Source organism: Somniosus microcephalus, chromosome 10 (genome assembly GCF_052327205.1).
Source record: "Somniosus microcephalus isolate GS21.2 chromosome 10, FLI_Smic_1.0, whole genome shotgun sequence".
Classification (NCBI taxonomy): Eukaryota; Metazoa; Chordata; class Chondrichthyes; order Squaliformes; family Somniosidae; genus Somniosus; species Somniosus microcephalus.
Genome location: NC_140996.1, coordinates 70,343,904 through 70,361,514, shown reverse-complemented (window position 1 = coordinate 70,361,514; position 17,611 = coordinate 70,343,904). Strand labels below are relative to the sequence as shown.

General features: G+C 48.5%; 1 protein-coding gene across 1 annotated transcript in view; it reads right to left on the bottom strand.

The window, feature by feature from the left end:
- Positions 1 to 17,611, bottom strand: part of bcl9 (BCL9 transcription coactivator) — a 401,618-nt gene that overhangs the window by 13,529 nt on the left and 370,478 nt on the right. Inside the window, 1 exon segment of the mRNA XM_085998596.1 lies at positions 3,578 to 3,829. Coding sequence (XP_085854722.1) covers positions 3,578 to 3,829 — 252 coding nt within the window.

The following is a 17,611-nucleotide window of genomic DNA, read 5'->3' as shown; positions in this document are numbered from 1 at the left end:
TTTAAAATTGTATCATTTAGTTTCTATTGCCTCTCCTCATTCTTCCAATAAAATGCATCGCTTCACACTTCTCTGTGTTAAATTGCATCTGCCATGTGTCTGCCCATTTCACCAGTCTGTCTATGTCCTGCTGAAGTCTGTTACCATCCTCCTGACAGTTTAGTACATTTCTGAGTTTCATGTCATCTGCAAATGTTGAAATTATGCCCTGTATACCCAAGTCCATTAATATACATCAGAAAGCCCAGTGGTCCTAATACCGACCCCTGTGGCACACCACTGTACACTTCCCACCAGTCTGAAAAACAGTCGTTCACCACCACTCTCTGCATTCTGTCTCTTAGCCAATTTCATTTCCATGCTACCACTGTCCCATTAATCCCATAGGCTTCAGTTTTGCTAACCTGTCTATTATGTGGTATTTTATCAAAAGCCTTTTGAAAGTTCATATGCACAACATCAACCGCACTACATTCATCAACCCTCGCCATTACTTCATCAAAGAACGCAATTAACTTAGTCAGGCACGATTTACCTTTAACAAATCCATGTTGGCTGTCATTTATTATCCCATATTTTTCCAAGTGACAATTAATTTTGTCTCGACTTATGGTCTCTAAAAGTTTCCCCACCACTGACGTTAGGCTGATTGGGCTGCAGTTTCTGGGTTTATCCTTCTCTCCTTTTTTGAACAGGGGTGTAACATTTGTAATCCTCCAGTCCTCTGGCACACTTCTATATCTAAGGAGGATTAGAAGATTGTGGTTAAAGCCTCTGCTATCTCCACTCTTAATTCCCTCAGCAACACAGGATGCATCCCATCCAGAACAGGTGACTTTCCTAGTTTGAGCACTGCCAACCTATTTAAGTACCTCCTCTTTATCTATTTTGATCCTATCCAATTTCTCTATTACCTCCTCCTTTACTGTGACATTGGCAGCATCCTCTTCTTTAGTGAAGACAGATGTAAAGTACTCATTTAGTAATTCAGCCATGCATTCTGTCTCCACAAGAAGATCTCCGTTTTGGTCGCTAATCAACCACTCTCTTCCTTTGACTACCCTTTTACTATTTATATGTTTATTAAAGACTTTTTGGTTCCCTTTTATGTTACCCGCTATTATAATCTCATGTACTCTCTTTGCCCATAATTTCCTTTTTCAGTTCTTCTCTGTACATTCTGTATTCAGCTTGTGCTTGCACAATCCACTGTAAACCGAGGGGCTAAATTGTGAACTTTTGTACTGATAGCTATTTATTGTTACTTTCTGTTGCTGTGCCAACTAATGATAAACACAGAAGTGCCGATTCTATGAATGCAAGCTCCTGGCATGGAGTCTCACTCAGGTGGGAGCATCTATCAGGGAATCGAGAGCATGCTCTCCACGATTTTCCATCCATTTACAGGCGTGCCAGGGAGCATACATTTGTGCAAAATATAGGCTAAAAGTTTAGAATTTGAACAAATAGTTGCTTAGACATACAAATAAAATAGCAACACAAAGGTTTTTTTTAAAATTCTTTTTGCCATTTTAGAAAGTGTACTTGGCCCGAGGGCAGCAACCCCAAATTCCTGTGATTGAGTGATTGGATTTTTTGTTAAAAAAAAGAAACTCCAACATCAAAGGGACATTTTTATGTTCATATGGGGAAATTAAAACATTTTCAATCAAGGGTTGAGAGGCTGTGGAAAATATTCAGTTCATCATATTTTGTTTTCAGGATGTACTGCCCCTGAAATCTTGCAATGCCATGTTATCCATTTCTGTGCACAACTGTAGACTGGAAGTGTGCTTATTGCTGAAACAGTGATCATCTTACCATCTGCACTGTGATCAGTCCATCCTTATACCACATGCTTGAAGTAAGGGAAGTGATTCGTTCACCTAAGGAATGGTCCTCCTTAGTCTTGGAATGTAACTCAACTTCCAAATCCAATAGCGAAGATGGAGGGGGAATAAACTAACTGGGGACAGCATTCCTTTAAATGTTTAGCATTCTAAAGTGGCTAATTTGTTTAGCTGGAGTTGTCCCTCTCCCCCCAGGTGTACAGAATAGCCTTATTCTTAGCCATGCCTCCTCCTCATGACTGAGGGATGCAGTAGAGAGATAAACCTGAAATAAGGAAGCGTATTCAAAGTTACACCACAGAATAAAACCCATGGCAGAAAGGGCAAGAGAGTAAGGAAGTTGAACTACATGCAAACAGTAAGGTAACTCAGACAATATTGTTCCTTAGTCATTTAGGCTAGGCATACAATCAAATTATGCCAAAGCAATTGAAATACTGGACAGGGCAAATAAATGACCTAGTATTAAGACTGGTTTGGAGCACAGCAGCAGTAAACGATTCCTCATGAGTACCATCAAGACTACAACACTTGGTTAAAGTATGCAAATTATGTAATGTAGCAAACAGGCCGATAGCAGTGCAAATTTTCAGAGTCACAGTAATCTCATATTGGAGAAATGGGAGAGGAAGTTAGTATCCCTGAGTTTCCAATCATTAAAATTAATGATCAGCAAATCAGAAACATCACAAGCCAGGTTTGCAAAGCCTGAGACTTTGTGCTGGGAGCAGTTTCCAAACATTTGTCCCATGCGTGGACTCAAGATTTGTCAGCAGCACAAATGAAATTTCAGCTGCACTTCTCTCCCAACAACACCTGACCAGTAAAGGAATAACAAAAGAAGATACCTTCTGCAATACAAATTTACTGACATCTTTATTCGTACCAAAAGATCTAATTGAGAGAATGCTTTTCTACCTAAACTGAATACCGAGGCTTTGTAAACGTCAACAGTATAAATTCTCTGCAAAGGTGCATGTAATGGCAGGTCAAACTTTGGGCAAGCCAGGCACGACTAAAGTAAATCAAGCCTTATAGTTTGCACAGGAAAATGGATGGAATCATAAGTTAAAATCCTGGGATCTCATATAGTAAAAAGGGAATTTGATTTATTATGGGTAATTTTGTTATACTCCAGATACTCTGGTGCGAAGCCTTGCCAGCAGCAAGTATGAATCATGGCTGCAGTGCATTAGCCCCATTTCCAATCTGCATTCCTGTCTAACAAGGCTTCACACTGGCAGCAAAGCCTTACAAAATTACCAGGCATAGGAAGCCAGTGAACTGGATTATAATTTAACTCTTTCCCTGAGGGAAAGTGGGTTTGGTTCGTGGCCTGCAGTATAGAACCAAGGGAGGCTTCAATAGATCCGTAAATTTGGAGTTTAATAATTCTTTCTTACTTCTCCCACGTTTTTCTACAATAACTACATTTCAGCCACTGCTTCAACCTACATTACAATAGTGACTACTCTTCAAAAAGTACTTCATTGGCTGTGAAGCACTTTGGGATGTCCTGTGGTCATGAAAGGTGCTATATCAATGCAAGTCTTTACTTTTTTTCTAAACAGCAGCATTCTTTACACAAACATTTCCAAGGATGCAGCCCAAGCAATAGGCATGAAAAAAATAACCAAGCTTCCATTGAAAGCATCTCTCAGAAAAATGCTACTGTCCCAATTAACTTGTTAGTGTAGTTGATACCAAGAGGATCGCTGAATATTCACCTGGCACATGATTTATGGATTGAAGGTTTGGTGACCGTACAGGTGGTGAGTCATCGTCTGAGCTGGCAACTGTCTTAATTGCATCGTGGTATAGTGGTGTGGAACTAGGCATGGCAAACTTTGACATACGTGACATCATGATGGATAAGGGATTCTGGGAAAGGGTTGGCTCGGGGGGCACTGAATATGGACTGTTGGACGGAAGACTTCCAGAACGATCCATAGAACCCGACTGCCCCGAAACTGGAACACCTGGGGGTGAGGAAAAAACACAATACAAATGAGCACTGGAGTGTTACTGAAACCTTCCAAAAGCAGAGACTGCACATTAGGTTGTAATGGAACATAGAAAGATTATTGTCAAAGCAGGTCATAGACTGCATTGTCTTTGTTCCATCTTCACATCACACACAAGCTGTGAATGTATGTGTTGCAATATTTGGGTTAAACTACAGGAAATTGAACTTGGCTGTTTCACAGGGCACATACTCGTTAGGATGTTATACTATGTGAATGTACCCGCAGAGTGCATTTTTGGTAAAACCTATTTCTTGAGCTGTACAACTCACGAGATATAAACAAATTAACTGCATCAGGAGCAAATATAACAAACACATCGGCCTAGAGTTTCCGCTTTGGTGCAATCAGGAAATTACGCCCCAAACGCACTTCAAATTGCACTCTTTTTCCTAATAGAAGTTATGGTTCAAATTTCCACCTAAACTCATTTGCATAACGTTGAATGCAAGATTTCCCTCAAATCAGTGCAACCAAGCAGCGTAAATGGGTGTGATTGATCTTGCGACTGGGAACAGAGCCAATCTGCCTCAAGTATCTGGGGAAGTGTCATATAAAAGCCACTGTGAAATTGTTTTCTTCAGAGTGAGGCTGAAGACATAAAAGGTAAGAGGACACTCCTCTCTTTCTGCTAAAAATGACATGTGGCCTGAATTATCTGATTGATTGATTTAATGCATAAGTTTTAAAAGCAGCAGTGAGTGATTTCAATCTGAGCAGTGTGCAAATTGATTTAAGGAACTGCATTGAGCTGATCGATTTAAATTAATTTTAATTTATTAATGCCAAACAGTCTGAAAGTGTTGTGTAGTTTTTCCCCCGTTGCAGATGACTGATCAAAATCTATGGTCACAAGAGGGCTTATAATTTAATTGATGAGGACCTCCAGGCCCTCGGCAAAGGAGCCTGGTTGCCATGTCTGAGGTCCAGCCTTTACTGGCAGTGAGGAGGTGTGCCTAGAGGGAGGTGGTGCAGGCATAAGTGGTCCACAATCATCCCCAGGACAGCGGACCAGTGCCGGAAGAAATTCAATGACTTGACAAGGTCAGGGAAGTTGAGAAATTTATTTCTATTCCTTCTGCCACACCCATTCTGTAAGACTCAAATGAAGCAGCTAGACCTGCCATCTGTCGGAGAGGACTAAACTCTCCTCTCTCAATATATGCATAGCAGCAGCTTGCTGCAATTGCTCATAACAAATTTTGATCTTTTCCATTTGTCTTTGCAGGCCAAGTGTGCGCACAGTGCCAGGGAAAGGGTGTAGAGTGGTGGGGCATCCTAACCCTCAGGGTAATGACCCCCCATGAGCAGAAGACAGTGGAGCTGCTGGGGAGCTGCACTGTCACTAATGAGGTGGGTTTGGAGAGTCCAACAACTGGTGAGTACCTACCCTTTGGCCATTCAATGCTTCCATACAGAGGGTTGCCACCCATACCCACATCCCTGTGAAAGCCACTGGGAAAATGTTTCCTTCAGAGTGAGGCTGAAGACTTAAAGGTAAGAGGACACTGATCGCTTTCTGCAAAAAGGACTGAATAATCTGATTGATTGATTTAATGCATAAGTTTTAAAAGCAGCAGTGAGTGATTTCAATCTGTGCAGTGTGAAATTGATTTAAGGAAATGCATTGATCTGATTGATTTAAATTTATTTAAATTTATTAATGCATAAGTTTCAAGAGCAGTGAGTGATTTTAATCTGTGCAGTGCGCAAATTGATTTAACTATTATTCCACCCGCCTGGCAATATCATTCTAATCATCTGGCTTTCTCCTCGCAGCAAAGAGAAGATTGAAGGCGGTTCCGCTGGAGGAGCCAAAGGGGGAATACTCAGAGGGGGAGATGGAGGTGGAGGAGGGGGCGAGAGCATTGGAAGGTAAGGCAGAGCAGCCCCAACGGGAGATGGTGAGGGGGGCCTGGCTCGTTCTCTACAATGAGAGACTGATGGAAAACCACAGCTCTTCACCAACGCTCCTTCCTGGGATTGAACCCTCAACCTCACCCCCAGGCCACCCCAAGCAGAAACAGCCTGACACTATGGGATTAGATTAGACAGGGCTTGATGGCCGGCGCGGACACGATGGGCCGAAGGGCCTCTATCTGTGCTGTATTACTCTATGACTCTATGACCAGTGCGCTCACACATGACCGTTTGAATGTTTTTCTACTTTTCCATGTGTACATTTTTTGAATAAGTCTTCCCACTCTTGTTGATTGTAAAATGTTACAAATTTTAATACAATATTATGAAAGAAAAAAATCAATGCTTTCTGCAAAACCAACCCCCCCCCCCCTCCATGTATTCTATCTATCTATTCTACAATTTTCATTTTTTATCTCTCTTCCTGTAATCATAGTCACCCACAACTATCACTTGCCTGTTCTTATGAGATTCACTTTATTCCCCATGGATAGCCAATTGCTCCATTGTGCCAGTGTTTACCCTCCTCCATTTCATTGAACTTGTCTGCATCACAGGCATCCATCACAGTATACTTGTTAGACAATGTATGACTCACAAGGGATTCCTGTACCTGCTATTCCTACCTCCTCTTCCTTTCTCCATGAACAGTTGCCCATTGCCCCTTCTCTACGTCACGCTTGCTCGTTACCTGTGGGGTGACAATTTTCTGGTTTGTACTCTCCAGGAACCTGTCTTCCTCATGTATATTATGGAGCATCTCCAACTGTTGCTCTCAATCTGGAGACATTTCTTCCATTTGTGATTGCCCTGGACCCTCTTAGAATTCAAGATCACCCACATAATGCAAATTCTACACAATGTTGGCCTCGCCTAACCCACCATACTAATTAGTTGGCAACGACTTCTTTGTTGACCTACTATGATGGATCATCTCTACCCTCAGTACCTAAGTCCTACTCAAACCAAGCTCCTCCTAAGTTAATCTCACTTTGTTACTCTCACATCGTACTCAAAGACAAAAGCGACCAGTGCTACCATTTCCATTCAGAAGCTTTGAATTATGATTCTGGGTGATTAAGTTCAACTTCTGGCCTGGAATCTATGGGCTAGAAATGTGGTGAATTTGCGCCTCTTGTTAGCGCAACAGGGTGCAAAAGACTTTTCACCCGGGCACAACGCCGCTAACGACTCCCGCTAAATTCAGTGGGAGTTTAGTGGTGGCGGTAACCAGTAGCGCCCCGCTCTGCTGCGCAGGCGATGACGACGTCATCACCGTGCACAGCACCCTGTTTTCACTCTGCCTGCAAAATTGGCCCATGTCCCCTGAATCTGCGTCGGGTGATGACAGCGATTGATTCAGAGGGCGGGAACGGAGTGGCAGGAGGCTCATGGGGCGGTAAGTAAAGGGGAGGTGGCGGGCGGGGGAAAAAAAATCAGCCGACTTACTTGTCACAGCCCGTTGTGTCTGTGTTGCAATCTGGCAGCCCGGCACTCCTCTTGTGTGCCAGGCTGCTGGCACAGCACCCCACTCCAGGTAGGGCCCTGCAGAGTTGTGGGCTTGGGCCCTACCCCTTAATGAGGGGAAGAGCCCTTCCATGCGGCAGCGCTACGTGGCCCAGTGCATAGTGCTGCAGAACACACCACCCCGATATTTGGGGTTAGCGCTCTAAGAAGGAAGTGGAGCGCTTGCATTAGTGCTCCACCTCCCTCTTGGGGCACTAAAACTGAATTTAACGATCGCTGGCGCTATTTTTCGCCAATGTTAGCGACCCAAAATGGTTGCTAGAGAATTTTTCCCCCATACTTCATGAGGCAATGCATTTTTCCAAATTATTTTCAATAAATAGGATTTCAAAAAATTAAGGGGGAAAAATTCAGTTGATTTGCGCCTCCCATTAGCGCCTAAGAGGGCGCCAACAGGGCACAAAGCAACTAGCACCTGGGCGCAGCACTGCTAACGCTTCCTGCAAAATTCAGCAGGAGGTTAGTGGTGCTGGTGACCGTTAGCGCCCTGCGGTGCTGCGCTTCCGGCGATGCCCCACTTGCGCCCTGGCCGCGATCTTCCGTAGCGCCCCCTGACTTACCGCCCGACGCTTTGTCCGACAGGGTCAGGGGGGCCTACTTGCAGCCGGGGCAGCGCAAATTAAAGAGGAGGTGCCGGGCAGCCATTTTTGTTGCTGGCCGCCTGGCAGCACTTGCCCCCGTTGCTGTCCCCGGCCTCCTGTGCAGCCCCCCCCCGGGTGCCGGCTGCGTTCCGTGAGCCTGACACTTCTCTTGAGTGCCGGGCTCTTTTGATGGCACTCTGATCCTTGGTGGCCTAGCTGGGTCCCAGGTCGCGCTGCGCTAGGCCCCTCCCCTTTAATAAGGGGAGGAAGGCCTGCAGTACCGTGGTGCGACGTGCCGCAGTGCATGCCAATGCTGCACATAGTGCTGCGATATTCACTTGCAGCGCCCCAAGAAGCAGGCGGGGTGCTTCCAGTAGTGCCCCGCCTCACTCTTGGGGCGCTACCAGTGAATTTTGGGTGCAGGGGCACTAACTAACCAAAGGGGGTGCGACCCAATTTTGCCCCCTAACTGTCCATTAAAATTATTGGATGGAAAATATTGTAGTGCCAACCAACCCCTGTGCAGAATTACGTTAAGTGCACCCAGTGTGTGAAGCTCCACACCAGGTGTGCAAATTTGTAAAACATACCCTATAAAAGTATGTAATGGGAAGAATACCTGACTCATTGTGCACCCCTTGCTGACCACATATAACATTCTAGACCTGAGATAAACAACCAAAGGCAAAACTTCCAAAATGATAACAAGGTAATAAATGAAAATTGCATATATTATTCTCACTTTACAACCTGTAGATTCAGTTGTGACTAAGTGCACTATGTGACGTAATAAAGACTCACTACGCACTTGGTTGAACATAAAGCAAGGCTTTAATCGACTTGTAACAAAACATGGAGGTCTAGTTAGTAGTCACTAGCTTCCTGTTTCCAGATTGTCTCTAGCCAAGTTGGGCCCACGCCCGAGTATTTATACTCCTCGGACGGTGCCCTCAGCTGGCCGTCCAGTAGTACTTCCTGACTTACTTCTTGTAGAAGTTGCGATTTATGACATTCTTCCTCCCTAAAAGGTTTGGAAGTCCAGTCTTCCTTTAACGGACTAGGCGGACCAAAAATAGCCGTAGTCATTTAGCTTTCTGCTCGTAACCGGGAGGCACGTCTCCCCGGACCGTGTCCTGGTCCCTGGGTCGCTTGGCCCGTACTGGTAAGTCGATAGAGTCCGCGTCATCTTGATTGCCCTGTGGAGGACTGGGAATATCATGGCTCCGAGTGCAGGTCCCCACAGGCGCAGAGCTGGCCTCATCCTGGGTCGTAGCAGGAGATGGTCCGGCGTCCTGGTTTCAGGTGGCCATCCTACGGGGAGCGTTCGGCTCCCTGAGTTGATCCGGTAGCACTGCCGGCAGATCCCTCGATGTCCCAGGTAGGGTGTTATCTTCATAGGGGTGCGGAGTGTTGACATCATCATCGTGGGATCCTTCATCATTCGGGCCCGTGTGACCGGTTGGGCAGGGAGCCAGATCTCTGAGTGAGACGGTGGACTCCCGGCCATCAGGGTACCGCACGTGCGCATACGTGGGGTTTACCTCCGTTGACTCCACCTCATCAATGAGAGGGTCGTTCTTGGCAGACCGGACGAACCTCCGGAGTAGCAGGGCCTGGAGTCACCAACCATGACGGTAGAGATGTCCCATGTGTAGAGCGACGCCGGAACTTGAAGAATCGCTCATGAGGCATGCCATTAGTGGATGTGGAGAGGAGAGACCTGATAGAGTGTAACACGTCGGGGAGCACAGTTTCCCACTGCTGGTCTGGTAGGTTGCGTGACCTCAGTGCCAGACGGACAGCGTTCCAGATGATGGCATTGTATCGTTCAACCTGTCCGTTGCCGATTGGGTGATATGGTGTCGTCTTACTCGAGGCGATTCCCTGTTGGGAGAGATAACCTTTAAGTTCACTCGACATAAAGGAGGGACCCCGATCCGTGTGGATAAAATTGGCCGTCCCGCAAAGGGAAAAGACCTGATCGAGGCATTTAATTACCGTAGAGGTAAGCATATTCGGACAGGGGAAGGCAAAGGGAAAGCGTGAATACGCGTCTACCATCGTAAGTAGGTAGGTGTTCTGCATCGACGAAGGCAATGGCCCTTTAAAGTCTATGCTGAGCCTCTGCATAGTCTGCATTGCATGTATGAGTAAGCCATCTGATGGGTGGAAGAATTGTGGTTTCAATTCTGCACAAATCCTACAGGAGGAGCATGTTTTCTTTACGTCCTCCGTTGAGAATGGTAGATTTTTGGAGCGCACAAAGTGCAACATACGGGTAACGCCAGGATGGCATAAATTCATATGCAGATCCGCCAGAGTCGACGTTGACATTGAAGAGCAAAATGCCCGTGTGAAGGTATCTGGGGCCACATTCAGTTTGCCGGGTCGGTAACAGATAGTATATCCAAAGGCAGCCAGCTCCATCTTCCAGAGTTGAATTTTATTATTTTTGACTTTCGTGCGCTTCCGGTTATCCAACATGAAGGCCACGGAGCGCTGGTCAGTTATGAGCATGAAATGACGCCGAGCAAGAAAATGACTCCATTGGCGTACAGCCTCGATGATGGCTGTAGCCTCCTTCTCGACGGGGGGGCAGTAATGGAGCTCGCTACCCTGCAAGGTTCTGGATAGGAATGCCATGGGTCGGCCACCTTGATTCAAGGTAGCCGAGATCGCCACCTCTGATGCATCGCATTCGACCACAAAAGGAAGGTTTTCGTCAATGGAGCGAAGCGTGGCTTTCTCCAGCTGTCATTTGAGGAGGTTGAAGGCAGAAATAGCCGTTGCTTCCAATGAAAAAGACTTCGCATGAAGCAGGGACTGTATTTTATCCGAGAAGTGAGGTATCCACTTTGCGTAATAAGCAAACATGCCAAGTGCCCGACGAAGAGAGCCGAGATTTGTAGGGGGAGGGAGCTCCTGAAGTGGATGAAGTCGCTCTGGGTCCGGTTTAATAACACCGTTGCCCACCCAGTAGCCAAGAATGTTCACTGATGGCACCGATTTCACTGATTTGGATTCATTTAACGTTAAGTGGCGACGACGGAGAACGTCAAAAAATCTCTGAAGATTGGCGTCATGCTCCTTTTGATCATGGCCGGCAATAGTGATATTGTCTAAATACGGAAAGGTATCCGTCAAGTTCTCTTGCCGGACTAGGCCATCCATTGCCCATTGGAAGACGGCCACCCCATTGGTGACCCCAAATGGAAGGCGACGAAACTGATAAAGGCCTCAAAGGCCGTATACCTTTTGTCAGAGTCTTTCAGCGGTACCTGATGGTATGCGCTCTTTAATTCGAAGGTTGAAAATACCTTGTATTTGGCAAGGTTGTTGACCATGTCATCTATGCGTGGTAGCGGGTAGGCATCCAGATCGGTATATTGATTAATAGTCTGGAATAATCAATATACAGACGTTTCTTATGTTGTTTTAAAGGGTTTTTCACAACGACGACTTGAGCCCGCCAGGGAGATGAACACGTGTAGGATTCGCAAAAATCCATGAAATACAGTATACGGGTAGGGCCCCTGAAGTGGCCACATTGTGAGAACACAGAATGGAGTTGGCAGTTCTCATGGCCCAGTTCAAAAGGACACACACACAGTACCTAACAGCAGTCTGAGTCATCATCGATTAGAAGAATCCAGAACCTTACTGTTTTTGATATTGTAATGTGGTTACAGCAGTAAACAGAACTATTAGCACCTGGAGGTGCGCTAATCGCTGGCAGAGCGGTAACCGATCTCAGAAACCGCTGAGCACACACAAACGGAGGGACACTAAACGGATTCCCATTATGGCAAAGCGGTAACCGATCTCAGAAACTGCTGAGCACACACAAATGAAGGGACACTAATCGGATTCCCATTAGTTCGATTTGTGAGCAGTTAAAATTAATGTGCTTGCTTTTGTTAAAGCAACCTTAACAAAGGAAAACGGTTGATTTGGCGCCAAGATTAGGGCCAGAAAAGAGTATAACCATTCAGGTAAATTGTCAGCAAGTCAGTCTAAGATTCGACCAGAGTAAGGAAGACTCCTCCGGAGACGGTTCACACCGTGAAGTCCAAGTCCAGTTACCATCAGGAGTTCGAGGACCGTGCGGAACAGAAAACGGCTCGAGGATTTCGGAGGACTTCCAAAGTTTGTACAGGAGAGCGAGTCCAGGAGCCGGTCCCATAAGGAAGGTCGGAGGTCCCAGACGACACCAAGTAACAGGGTCCAGGAGCCGGTCCCATAAGGAAGATCGGAAATTCCAGACGTAACCAGAAGTACCAAGGTCCAGAAGGGTTTTGAAATTCTGGTGAGCATAAAGGCCCAACTCTGCCTAACTGACATAATTGAGGTATATTCAGTAACGGGAGGGTTTGTAACGTTAAGGGTATTTGTAAGTCAGGAGTGTGATTTATCCCTCGATGTGTCCATGCGCTTCCCTCACCCCCGCTTTTAGCTTATCGCTATTTTAGAACTGTTTATATGCTTTAAAGTTATTTTTCTCAGTGTATAATTTAGTCCTCTGTGAGAAACATTATTTTTTGTCTGCATTTATTCTTGCCATTTTTCTCTGTGTACATTCTCTTTCAAAAATAAAGATCGTTTTGATTTAAAACTCAATCTGTCTCATCTGACCATTTGTCTTCCGAGTCACGAGTTGGGCCAACACACAAAGGTTGTCTGGCAATAAGCCCAGTGTCTAGAACCGTGAGGGGGGAGCGCTTCGAAACCGCTCACGAGTAGTGTGAAAATCAAAACTGATTTAGCACACCATAAGCTCGGTAAAACGACCCCTTACAGAACAGCGACCGCGGCAGCACACTGGCTACAGAAACCTTGTGTGGTGGAAAAAGACTCGGGTGAGACAGATGTGATGGAAGATAAGTTAGCTTCCTACGTGTGTGGGAAAGTCAATGTAGCGAAAAAATGGGTGTATGACATGTTAGGAGCCGAGCATCCCCTAAAGGCAGCCGCTCAGTGGACGGCTAGTAAAAAGCACCGCAAGGGCATTGAGAAAGCGGTATGGCTCATGTGTTACAAAAAGCAGGTTCTGGTACTGGACCACGCGGTGGCCAGTAAAGAATCTAAGATTAAGCATTTGTCCCAAGAGCTGCAGGAAAAGGTTGCAGCAGAAGAGAAAGTGCTAGTGGCCCTGGAGGCAATAAGCCAAGAGAGGGCAGCGATGGTCCGGGATCATCGGGGGAAAGTAGAGCACATGGAAAGCCAGGCCGCTGAAGTACAGCGTGAGCACCAAGCCAGGGTAGAAAGGCTAAAGGGCAAGATAGCTGAGTTAGAGGGGAGTGCTAGTTTTAGGGTAGAACATGTTGAGTACCAAGCAAGAGAATCTAGGGAAAGAGAAAGGAAGTTAAAGGCGGAAATTAGCAGTCTCACGGGGGAACTTAAGGCACAGGAGGAGAAAGTAGCCGAGGTAAAAGCAGCTTATAAGGTGGCTTGCGCTCAAGGGTTTGAGGAAGCAGACCACGGCCCCTATAGGCAGGAAATTGAAAGCCTACGTATGGAGTTGGCCAAAGCAAAGGGGATGATATGTCTCATTAGCCCAAAAATCGGCCAGGCCGAATTTAATGGCAACCCAGTCAGGGCAGTCCCGCAGGCAGCCCCTAGAACTAAACGGGTTAGGGAACCTGAGGTTGCACAGCCACCACCCCTAGCCCTTAGTTTTCCAGAGGTCTGGGAACAGGAGCAGGTGGGGGATGAAGAACCCCAGGTAGACCAGGCTAGCCCAAGAGAGAGTCAGGGACTGGGACCGGTGTACCCCGTTATACAGCGGAGGTACGGACTACCCGGTAACGACGGGGAAACTGGGGACATCCAGAACCAATTCCAGATCCCACACGGTCTGCAACAATTGCGTTCCATGGTGAGCTACATCCCCAAGCTCACCATGAGGGGGTACCCTTCCCTGCACTTTAGGGAGATAGAGCAGGCGGCCTGTGAATGACTGCGACGAGGCAGAAAAGGCCAAAATGATGCTGTTCTCCCTGGGTAGCGATCTCCTCCAGACGCTACCCGATGAGTGTAAGAGGGGTCAGGAGAATTATGGCAAGCTCAAGGAAGAGATCCTGGAGGCCATGGGGATGAACGAGGGGAGTCTGTTCTCCCGGGTAGAGAGAATAGTCCAGCTCCCCGGGGAATTCCCGCAGGCGTTCGCGGACAGGCTGTGGCCAGTCTACCAGGATGCGTGCCCGGGAATGCCGGCGCGAGCGCACCTGGACGGGGAACCGTTAGTTCACTGGCTAAGGTGCCTTATGAATAACACCCTGCCCCGCGTTCGAATGCAGTCAATGGCTTGGTTCGACCCCCGAAACCCTCTGACCACGGAGGCGACGGTAATCCGTCAACTCACAGTCACTTTTAGAAATGGTAGAGATAGTGAAACCCCCCCGAAAAATGGGAAGGTTTGTGAGGTCAGGCCTGGTGACCAGCCCCGTAAGGAGTGGCGCCAGGAAGGGAGCCGTCCCAACCAAAGCAGGCAAACTTGCTACGGTTGCGGAAAGGAAGGGCATTGGGGCAGGGACTGCAAAAATCCTTGGAAGGATAATAGGGAGAAGGTCCCAACAGCCCCAGCCCAATCCCCGGCTACAACCCCGACCTCTGCCCCAGAAAAAGAAACGGAGCCAAATGCTCCTCAAGAGCTGCTGGACATGCTGCTAGCTTCAGTGAGATCATTGGTCCTCACAAAGGGTAAGATAGCAGCCACCACCGGTCCAGTGGTTCCCCCAACCCCTTCCCAAGGTGGCCCGCAATGACTGGAACCCGCGCAGCCCGTCTATCTGTGTGCGCTCCGGTATGACGGATGGAAGAGACCGCTCGTGCAGATGGAGGTAGAGAAGGGTACGGGGACTTATCTGTTGGATACGGGGGCTTCCTGCACCGTGATTCATACGGAGAATCCCACCGCCTCACCTCTGTCTAGCGGGGTTCCATACGTCTTATCACAGAATCACAGAAACCCCACAGTGCAGATAGAGGCCATTTTGGCCCATCGAGCCTGCACTGACACATATCCCACCCGATCCCCGTAACCCCTACACCAACACATGTCCCACCCTATCCCTGTAACCCCACGTATTTAATCCCCCTAACACTAAGGGTCAATTTATCATAGCCAATCAACCTAACCCGCACATCTTTGGACTGTGGGAGGAAACCGGAGCACCCGGAGAAAACCCACGCAAACACGGGGAGAATGTGCAAACTCCACACAGACAGTCGCCCGAGGCCGGATTCGAACCCGGGTCTCTGGCGCTGTGAGGCAACAGTGCTAACCACTATGCCACCGGGGATCACAGGGGCAGAGCAGACGGGTGCGTTCTCCAGGCCGCTCTCGATCTGCTTGGGCACACTACACACAAAGTGGACATGTGTCCTGGGGAGATGGGACGCGGAGGGAGGTAAAGGGATCCTAGGGGCCGACTTCATCGTGGGCCATGGGATCCTCGTAGACCTCAGGAACCATTGCTTTTGGGGGGCCAATACCGGGAAGGAAAGTGGAGTAGTGGTAATCCCGGGAAAGGATGGGAAGGGAACCCTGTGTACCATGAAGCCGAAAGGGAGTTACGACCTCGGTGAAATGATGGAGGGTATCCCGGTAGTATTTAGGGCCGAAGTGCAGGCTCAGTTAGGTGCGTTCGCCACGCACAAACACGACTGTGGGAGAGTCGTCAGCTTTGAGGTCAGGGTAGATGGGGATCCCATGGCCCGGCCCCAAAAGCAGTACAACTTCCCAAAGGAGGCAGAGGCTGATATGGAGGTGGCCATATCAGCGCTGGTACAGCAGGGGGTGCTAAGGCCTATAGCCACCCATGTGAACTCTCCGCTTTGGCCGGTTAAGAAACCGGACAATTCCTGGAGAGCCACGGTGGACTATCGGGTGTTGAACAGCAACATCCCCGCATGTGCCCCTACAGTGGCAGCAGTGGCCGACCTCATTGGGAGTATTCCCGCATCCGCGACCACGTTCACGGTGCTGGATATTTCTAATGGGTTCTGGTCAGTCCCTGTGCGGAGGGAGGACCAGTATAAATTTGCCTTTACTTTTAAGGGGCAACAATATACTTGGAACTGCTTGCCACAAGGCTTCCACAATAGTCCCAGCATTTTCCACCAATGCATGGCGGACAGCCTGAAGGAGTTCAGTCAGCCCCTTCAGTTAGTGCAGTATGTGGACGACCTGCTCCTGTTTACCGACATGGTCGGAGAGCACGGCCCACTGCTGGCTGAATTGTTGGAGCTGCTGACCCGAAAGGGGTTTAAGGTTAACCCAAAGAAGGCGCAGATCGGTCAGAAGGAAGTCAAGTTCCTGGGGCTGACCATCCGCGCCGGAGAAAGGGCCATCGATAGGGCTAGGAGGGAGGCGGTACAGGAGTTACCGGTCCCCGTCACTATAAAGGGTGTGAGGTCGTTTCTAGGGCTAACCGGGTACTGTCGAGACTTCATGGAGGACTATGCGGCCATGGCAGCCACGCTACTTCGAATCCTGCACAAGGGAGTGGAGTGGTCGTGGGATGAAGGATGCCAGGCCGCGTTCGAGCTCCTAAAAAGGAAGCTGCAGACCGCACCGGCCCTGGGAGCGATAGATGGGGGAAGGGAGTTCTTCCTGGAGGTGGCGGCCAGCGGGGACAGCCTCAGCACTGTGTTGCTCCAGGAGCGGCATGGTAGGCTGAGACCCATGGTTTACTCCTCCAGGGTGCTCACCGATGTGGAGAGGAGCTACTCGTTCTGCGAGCGGCACCTCTTGGCCACACACTGGGCCGTGAAGAGATCCGCAATCTTCACAGGCACCTCCCCCATCACCCTCCTCACACACCACATGCCTACCAAGATGTTGTTGGATGGGAGGATCAAGGATGGGACCGTGAGCAGTGCCGCATTGTGCACTGGACCCTACTCCTCTCCCAAATGGATCTGCGGGTAAAAGGCCTGTGTGAGCCCAGATTAGCCGCCAACCTGGCTTACCCTGGGACAGCCCATCAGTGTTCTGTAGAAGGGGTATGGGAGGTCGACGTGGGTCTCCGGGCTGGGATACATCCCACCGGCCGTGAGGTCTACGTGGATGGTTCCAGCATGGTATCTGCTGGAAAACGGCTCACGGGGTGCGGAGTTTATGACCCGACGGCAAACATTGCGTTGGCAATTAAACTCCCCAGCACCATGAGCGCCCAGCAGGCAGAACTGTCCGCTGTGGTGTATGTGGTCATCCACCCCGAAGTCTTCCCTACCCCGTACACGATTTGCTCGGACAGCATGTTCACATGCAATTCGTGTACTGAGTACCTGGCCATCTGGTCCTGTCGTGGATTCACTTCTGTGGATGGGAGACCCTTGGTGGTCAAGCCCCTGCTGGAAAAGATCCTGGCAGCCGTGGGGGAGAAGGGTGAGGTCTTCATCCACAAAGTGAAGGCTCACTCCTCCACAGAACCTCGCGGTCAGGGAAACCAGCGAGCTGACGCACTGGCGAGAGAGGGTGCCATGTCCGGCATTCTCTGGGACCCCTACGGGCCTGGACCAGTGGCAGCTGTAAAAGGCAGGGATGGGATTCAGAAGAGTGTAGGGGTAGCACTGGCCCCGGACCTCAAATCGGTCCAATCTCAGGACCCTGCCCTGAGAGGGGTATTTAACGCGGTTAGCGAGGGGAAGAAAATAGAAGGCCCATATGGCACAGCATCTCTTTCCATAAGAGAGGGGATGCTGT